At 50.4% G+C, this 8,668-nt stretch overlaps 2 protein-coding genes across 2 annotated transcripts; one reads left to right on the top strand and one right to left on the bottom strand.

The window, feature by feature from the left end:
- Window positions 1-1,385: 1,385 nt before the first annotated feature.
- On the top strand, window positions 1,386-1,865 carry BBA_09332 (uncharacterized protein; the record flags this gene model as incomplete). The annotated part of the gene is made up of 3 exons (XM_008604429.1): window positions 1,386-1,416; window positions 1,471-1,664; window positions 1,713-1,865. The coding sequence occupies 3 exons, from the start codon at window positions 1,386-1,388 to the stop codon at window positions 1,863-1,865; spliced, it is 378 nt and encodes a 125-aa protein (XP_008602651.1).
- A 1,650-nt stretch (window positions 1,866-3,515) lies between these two features.
- On the bottom strand, window positions 3,516-5,444 carry BBA_09331 (reverse transcriptase; the record flags this gene model as incomplete). The annotated part of the gene is made up of 2 exons (XM_008604428.1): window positions 3,516-4,544; window positions 4,698-5,444. 2 exons carry the CDS (start codon window positions 5,442-5,444, stop codon window positions 3,516-3,518), a joined length of 1,776 nt encoding a protein of 591 aa, XP_008602650.1.
- Window positions 5,445-8,668: the final 3,224 nt, after the last annotated feature.

Raw genomic sequence — 8,668 nt, 5'->3', positions numbered from 1 at the left:
ATTTCAACTGCTGAAAATCTTAGATACCAAGTGGGTACTTAGAGGCGCTGCGCTGCAGCCTACAATGGCTGCCAACTATTATGTTTATTTGACAAAAAAGGGACATTAGTTTCGCCTTTTCCTGCAATACAGTAATTAGTGCACATGTGTTAAAAATAACGGCCGACTTCAACTGTTTCTTTCCCCACCAAAAAGTTTCGGGTACCTGACGGGTACCTAGAGGCGCTGCTCCACTCACTAAAATAAGCTGCCGCTATTACTCTTGTTTAACCAAAGTATGACAGTCGTTTCGCCCTTCTCTGTACTCAGCTATGACTCTTTCGCACTCAACAAGCTTCGGCGCATGGAGATCAGGAAGCAGCGCACCTCCGCCATACGGTGTATGCTAGGCTCTGCGCGAGCTGTTCTTAGCGCACGAGTCAATGGGCAACGGCAAAGGCGACGGTGGTTTTGTGCACTACCGCTTGCTCGACTAGGGTCAAAAGCGAGTGCAGAGTCGACAGCGGACGCAGAGCCAAAATCGAATGCTGTCAAAATCGAATGATGAGCCAAAAGCAATGCTTGAGCCAAGACCAATTTTCTGAGCTAAAAGCGAATACTGGAGCCAAAAGCTGCCCACTGATACTGCGGACCAATTCGGCTTCGCTACAGTGACCTTCCAGAAGCTCTATTCAGTCGGTACTGTATACAGCGTTACAGTACCGGTATAGTTCTATACCGGCAGAAGTTCGTACCTGGTGCGCAGCTAATCCGTAGGACGATGGTCTTTACGCCGGACGCAGCCTTTGAGCGCTGCGCGGGGGAGTCTCAATCACACCTACGCCAAACCGGGGGGGCGTCGAAACAAAGCTCTCGCGTAGAAAAGCTATATATGAAGCGGCCCTGAAATACGGAAAGTCTATGACTCCGGTCAGGCCGAATCAAGCCGTCTTCATCTCTCGTTTACATGCACAATATGAATGATCAATCTTTTACTACCAGCATCGCCAGCGACTCTGTTGCGGAAAGGGTTTCTCGCATTGACATCACAACTCGGCGTTCTTACCCAACAGGATCGCTCACACAGCTAGAGATCGATCATAAAATTGCCTTTTTGCGGGCTTTTCGCCATGAAAGCTTCGAATTGGCGCTAGAAACTTTTCAAAAGAAAGATTTCAATGTAATTGAATCACTTTTTGCATATCCGCTCGCTGAAGTTGTGGACATCAGTGTTAAAGTGTTCCCGCTGTTTACCGAGGTAGACCTTGCAGCAATTCTTGGCCAGGCAAGCTGCGACTCATCTGCTGCCGCTCTCGAAACGCGTCTAACAAAAGCAGGTATCTCACGGCTTGTTATTTCTCGAGAGTGAGGGACTCAGGCATTCAAATTTCGACGAGTCACAGGTAATGACTGACTTGGACGGCAACGTCAAAATCGGTGAGCTAGCGTGCAATGTGAACGATATTAAGACCCGTTTCTTACATATTACAGGTGGCTTGTTTTGGTGCGATAAGGGAGAGACGACGCCGTTACAGCTGCTGCCACTCACAAATCACCTCATGTATCCGTGGCTCTACTCCGAGCCGGTTGAAGCTGATGTGACGAAGTGGCGAAAGGACTCTGCTGCAATAGAGTTCTGGCAGACTATTGCTAAGCCAAAAACAAGCATGGCACAGCTCTCAGATGTATGTTCGATGATAAAAATACGCGATCGTCTGCTAACAGTATACTAGAGCCCACTACTCAAGCTGCCCTGGACAACCAACGATGTGAGAGAATTGGTCATGCTTGCATTCGACCATAAACGCACGGAGGCAATGATGAAACATGATCCGCCGCTCATTCGCCGGCTGCCTTACCCCATGACAATAGACAATGCGGATTAGAAGCAATGGACCGCCCGCAAGATCTACTAAATGTAGCGTCGCGTGCGCCGGGACAAAGAAAACCGGTGGCAACTATCATGACCAGCACTCAAGATTTAGCCAGTTGCTCTGCTCCCGCAAGGAGTGGTTTTCTTTTAGATAAGATTCGAAAAAACTTCTCTACACTAAACCTGTATTCTTGCAGAGTGTGTGCTCAGATACACTTCATTTTGTTTCTTTCGCCAGTGACTGTGCAGCTGCTGAAGCGTAGACTGACAATCCACGAGCTGTTCCTCAAAATCCTGCGATGTAGATAGCGATGCGCCTTGCGGTGCTTTGGCGAGTGCTTCGTCGTCATCTACCGTCGTCTTCAAACACTTCCCCAATGTCTCGAGGCCGGATATGTCGGCTGAGGCATTCGCGACTGCTTTGGAGTCGTGAACGTGAAGCAATAACATTCACTGACACGTCAGCAATGGCGATTACGCTCGCCGCAACAACTCAAGCTATCCATTGTGGTAAATGCGCTGTGTATTGTCTCCTGTGCTTCCTGGAGGGCGTACAGACAACTCCACAGGACCATGTATCTTGAACGACCTTCCACACAATAGGTTACGCCGGTTTGTCCAATTTCGAGTCCGCCTCAGACTCCAGCTCATTCACCGGATCAAACCTCAGGGTGGATATGGATCTTCGAAGAAGCGGCCTTTCAGAGCATATTGGTGGCACATCAAACTCCACAATATGCAGCTCTTGTCCGTGACGTAGTTCCTCAGAACTGGGACCTTGGGGCCACGCGGCATCTTAGCACATCCGCAGAGGGGTCGCCCCAATGTGTAGGAGACTTGATGGCGCAGCTCTATGTTGGAGAACTCGTCAAGAACATCCGCCTGCCAATCAACGAAAGCAGCATCCCTCTCGATGTATGACACGATCAGATCGACATCAATGCAACCGCGGTGTTCCATCTATTTACCAATCATGAGACTCACGTATTGCGCCCGTCCAACTTGAATTGAAGACGAGCCAATGTCTATAAGGGAATCATGCACTCCATACAGCGAACGTGATAGTACTCAGCAGAGGACAGCCCGTACCATCTCAGCTCGACACGAAACTCATCTCGTATATCGCAAGAGAAGTTGTTCTCCAACGAGTTATACAGGCAGACTCCAGCACGGCATTGCGCTCTGCGGAATACAGGCTGTGGAGTCTCATCAAGGGTGAGAGTAGTGTGCAGCCTCTTTTTTAGAGCCATAGCCATCTTTTGCCCATCTTCTTGAAGTCTCTCTTCTGGGGTCAACTGACCTCGGCGCGCCATGCAGTCTTCGAAATCCTTGTATGTTCCTCGACGGTACAATACCAATAAGTTTATTACGCCCGGTGACTATGCAGCCAATAGGGCTCACTAGCTAAGTTACTTGTACACGTCCAAAATTAGTCTTTGCCTCCTGCAAGCCCATAAGCGATCATCCTCCCATATCTGTCTCCATTCTTGTTTCTTCCCTGGTAGCACGGATTCTCGTGCGGTGCTTGTATTAACTGGCAGGCTTGGAGGCGTTTCCCCAAGTGTTCAGCGTCCTATCTACAGCGGCTGAAGCGGCGCCTGTTATCAGCGACACGATTGTTGCATGTGGTTTTGCTACAGAGCTAAACATAGTGCGGGTGTCCTTAGTCGTTGCTCAATCGGCCAGTGGCCAACGCAAATCGGATCGTAGCCCTGACTGCTGTCATGTTGGGTTTCCATTTTGTTCCATCGGACGGAGACTTCCCGCCGACGTAGAACGAAATGTTGCCTCGCTGTGTATCGGTGCATTCTGTCATCTCCTTTCGATGTGCCTCCCATTTCGGACAACGGAAGAGGAAGTGTTTAATTGTTTCGCGTTCGAGTTCGCAAGCACATTGGCTTGACGGTACCGCCCTTATCTGGTGGAGGTATCCATTCAGCCTGATCATGTAGGTCCTGAGCTGAGCCAGAACAGTCCGTTCATTCCATGGTAGGTCTTCGTACAGTGCTCTCGTGTATTCGCCTGGCAAGGCTGTGTCAATGCTTTTCGAGTATTTCCCTACGTTCTCTGGGATATGCCTTTCTGCCCTGAGCTTTCTCTTCTCGATATTGAAGGTGGTGGAGAGCATCTTTGGGAATCGTTGTTCAGGTCGCGCTCCTTCTCGAGTAGCATCCTTCGCTTTTCTCTTCGCCACATTAAGGAGCTCATCGTCGCTCTCTGTCGGCTTCCAGGTAATCGAAATGGAAACTCCATTTTCTTGTTGATCCTGTATCGAGTCGTATATGCAACGGATAAATTCTTGTCCCGACTGCTGGTGTGGATTCTTCAAAGATTGCACCGCAGCTTTGTTTCTTGTCAGGATCGATACGCGCTTGCAACCACTCGGTACATGCCGCAGCACATACGCCATGGCCGCCAACGCTCCTGAATATGGGCTCTGCTCTGCTCTTGGCCCGAGCGTAAATGAGAAGGTCTCTCGTTGCACATTGCATTGTGTCGTACTTGAACATTGAATCACTCCGCCCACCCCAACTACCCCGTTACGCGCGGAGCTGCTCGTGGCCACAATGGCTTCTGCTGCCAAAGGACCACCTTCCACTGTACCATTTGACACGGCTCCGATCCGCTCTCTCCATGGCTCGATTGTAAACGGTTGAATAGATTCCAGCTCCTCCGCCGGCACACCTCGCAACTTGCGCGTTACTTGGTACAGAGGCGATCAGAACGCGGGGTACAATTTCTTCATGCGCTCCGTTACTCGGCGCAACGGGTTGGTGTCGGGCAACGAGTGTATCACCAACCACAGTTTAATCACCCTCTTCCAAAGTCTCTCTCCAGCGCTCACTAGACTGGCCTCCGCTTCTGCCACTGCAGTCGCGACCGTGAGGAATGTCCCGACAATCGCTTGTGCGCCCGCTTTCTGAACCCGGTTGATGGGCCCAACTAATTCGTCCTGATATGCGTGCATCCACACACTTGACGCGTAGTCGACCAGCGGAACCACCGTGGATGTAAATAGTTGTCTCGCTGTCGCAGAAGAAAGTCCTCTCAGTCGTTTCAGTTCCATGGCTGCTTCAAGCCCTTTTGTCGATGCTCGTGCGATGTGCTGCTTGTACTTAAGGCGTGAGTCCATGATGACGCCCAGAATCTTGACGTGATTTTTTGGCATTACTGCCTGCCCCCGGATCATAACTGGGGCTGCGTCGGCTTTTCGTGCGTTGCGGGTAAAGTGGATAATAGCCGTTTTGTCTGTTTCAAACGTCGCGCCGCTTCTCTTTTCCCAGTCCAGCGCCTCTTCCACAATGGCCTTGATCTTGTCTCGGTTGCTGTGTGCCGTCGGGCCAGTGACCCAGGCCGTGAAGTCGTCTACGAAAGCTATGGCTCCGCCATTGGCATCAATGCGTCTCTGTACCAGGTCGGCATTGAAGAAAATGTAGCAAATCGGTGAAAGCGGCGACCCTTGAGGCAACCCTGCTTGATGTAATGTTTGGGTTTCAGACAAGTGTCCGTTGACCAAAATAGAGGCTGTACGGTTGGAACAGAATGACCCAATCCATCGCACTAGCTTTTCGGGTATTCCTCTGGCTCTCATCCTTTGCAATAATCGTTCTTTACACACGCCGTTATACGCTCCTTTCACGTCAAAGCTTATCAGGCTGACAACCCGTCTTCCCCTCCATGCATTGTATATCTGCTCTTGCAAAAGTAACAATGCCTGCTCCGCCGAACGTTGGCTGAGCCTGAGCCAGCATCAGCCCAATCGTTTGTTTGTTTGTTTGTTTGTTTTATTCATAGACTGTCCCAGCCGCCTCGTGGCAGCTATGCAGCGTACGGCTATCAATACAGGTGCTCCCAAGTTCCGGGGGGTTTGTCTCTCTTACAGGAAGCTAAGCTTGCCAGGCGGTTCCTGTAAAAGAGACTTTTCCCTGTCAATCGACGGGATCTATAGTTGCCCTCTACCAATAGCTATTCTGTATGTTCTGTGTCTCTGACTTGTCAGGCCCTTCCCGGCCCTCCTGAGCTTCTGTATAACCAAAACCACTCGTCTGCGCCGTGTTTTATGAGTACTGTAGACAAGGCCGACTGGGTACACCCAGAGAGCCCGTCCTGATGTTGCTTTGTTGTTTGTACTACTACCTCTGGGCTGCCGAGCGCATGGTTGCCTTGAGGTAGTCTTTTGGTTGTGTGCGCTGCATGAAGTGCAGATGTTCTTGTATGGAAGTACTTGAAGTGTAAGGGGCATGCTCGTTGATATTTCTCGGGGCTGTGCTTGCTCACGGCAACCTAGACAACATCAGCAGCTGGACGCGTCGCAAATGCGGCCTTTGCATAAATGGTGTGCTAGGATGTAGGCCAGCTGTGCTAGTTGCAGTATGTAAGGTGCCTTGAACAGGAAAACTGAGCTGTTGGTGGTGTTTGTAAACGAGAAGAAAGCAAAAGAAAGAGAACAAAAAGAAAAGAGAAGAGAAAAAGAAAATAGAAACAAAATTTAGGCAAGATTGCCCGTTCCATTTCACGTCTCCGTCGTGTACTTGTCAACCTCTGACACCGTAGACGATTGTCGGCAGGACGAATGGAGCAACCAGATCCATTCTCCATCGTGGGGCATACTGGAGCAGGGTCATCACTCCCCTAACAGTACTGTGGCTGTAATATGTGGTGTCTCGTGAGGTCCAGATAGTTGATTTTCGACGGCTTTGACGCGTCATTGACGGAGAATAATGCTGTTCTTGGAAACGTATTCTGTGTTGGTGTTGGCGGCGTTCGTACCCGTCGCTCCGATTACGCGTCTCCATCGCGTCTTTCACGACCGTACGATGCCGTAAACTCTTGTCGGGCAAGAAAACCAGTTGCCAAGCTCATTTCCCATAGAATGGCGTACGCGATCAGGGTCGACATCCCCTCCCACGTACTGTGGCTGTAATATTTTGTGTTTCGTGAGGTTCGCACAGTCGGACATTGGCATGTTGACGCGTCGTCGAACGGCGGGTTCCTGTAATGTCGCCGCGGCTCGTTCCCAGAGGCGCAAAGACGACCAAGCAGTCTCTTTAAAGGTTCTCGAGGATTTTCCGCGTGAATTGTCGCCGGAATCAGCTCTGCAATGGAATATGAACTCTCCAAAGTTCTTCCATCGTGCTGTTAGGGTCGCGATAGTGGTCCATAGTAAAGGTGTGGCAATGTCACCTGTAAACGCGTCGCCCCACTAACAGGTGCTAACAGCACCAAATGGGGAAAATTGTTTACAGGGGAGAGTTCATCAGCCCAATCGTAGTCAGACACAATGCGGCCGTCGCTTTTGCCCTGACCGACGGAATCTTTATTTCGATTGCTGGCTCTTGCTGTGGTACGTGATCTAGAGCCCTCAGTCCCACCGTGCTCGTCATCCTCCCGGCGCTTGGGAAATATCGCAGCATCCTTGCATGCCCGCGGTCGCAGTGTATAGCTGCTCTTTGCCGGAGACTCGTCACAATCAAAGGATTCATCAGGGTCCTGTGGGGGCGAAGCTGCCGGTGAATCTTTGGGCATCTGACTCTGACCAAGTTGCTGGATCCTTGTAATCGGTTATTCTTTACGCAGTCTTAGCAACCACAAACAGGACAACTTTGAAGAGTTCATATTCCTCTTGAGCCGTGAGTCGCGACACATAAGTCCTTTGGGAGTTCTTGTTCAAGGACTGGAAAGGCATTTGACACTTTCTGTGGACTTTTTCTGGCTGTTGAGGGTTTTCCCGAGCTATAGGTCCTGTAGCATAGGTTTTTCCCCCTCTTCTTTTGAGAGAATTCTAGCCAGGTCTTGGAAGCACAAGGAAGCTATGATTATAGCACAATAGCTATCCGCTGACGGAAGCTATTCTTACCTTTCTGTTGATTCGAACGGGGCTGCCCGGGAGGATCAACGCGCAGCTACCACATCCATGAGACCAAGTCTAGGTGAATCTAAAAAGGCGGTCACTGAATGGCAACGTGGTCGGACCCCCGTGCTTGGCCCGGCATACTTTACCTTGTCAGACGGGCCTCGTGACTCGGCCAATGATAGTGGCGGACGACACACCATATTGCCGAGTTGTGGTAGAACGCGATCGTTGCCCTGATGTTCTGCCTTCAGACACGATACAATATATACATAAAAATGGAGACTCAAATAGTAATATGACTTTGAAAGTGAGGCAGTGTCAAGGAACCCGGCGGCGTAGCATCCATGATGACAGACCATATCTTGTACATACAAATTTCCCCGCTAACTGGTTAGGTGTGTTGGTTCAATAGAATGGAACGGTTAAGCCACGGCTACGAGTGGAGCACTGGCGTGCAGTCCAACCAATCTGCCCACTTTCTATCCGAACTTCTCTTCGACCAAGTATTAATACACTATTCGACATCCAATAATCTTCCAGATGGATGCTGAGCAATTAAAAAAGCTTCTGAAAGAGGCAGAGAAGCGTGTTGAGCAAGCAGAGAAAGGAGAACAGAAGGAGCGACAACGCGCCGAGGAAGAGCGACAACGCGCCGAGGAAGAGCGTCAACGCGCCGAGGAAGCAGAACGCGGGCAGCAGAGGGAGCGACAACGCGCCGAGGAACAGCGACAACGCGCCGATATAGCAGAGGAACAAACAAGACCGACGACATTGGACGAGTATATTGCGGCTTGCCATTCCCTTGTGTATTCTCGGTTTGTCATCGAAACAGACCCAAATCTCACCTCGAAGGGCTCCATCACCAACCCTCGAGACAAATGGTGTCCTCAAAGTTTGCGGTCATGGTCTGACTTCCTCGAGATCCAGAGGATCGTTTTCGGCAGCATATACGACACCTTTCC

The sequence above is a fragment of the Beauveria bassiana genome (assembly GCF_000280675.1).
Source record: "Beauveria bassiana ARSEF 2860 unplaced genomic scaffold BBA_S00051, whole genome shotgun sequence".
Taxonomy (NCBI): Eukaryota; Fungi; Ascomycota; class Sordariomycetes; order Hypocreales; family Cordycipitaceae; genus Beauveria; species Beauveria bassiana.
This window is presented reverse-complemented; position numbering and strand designations above follow the sequence as displayed.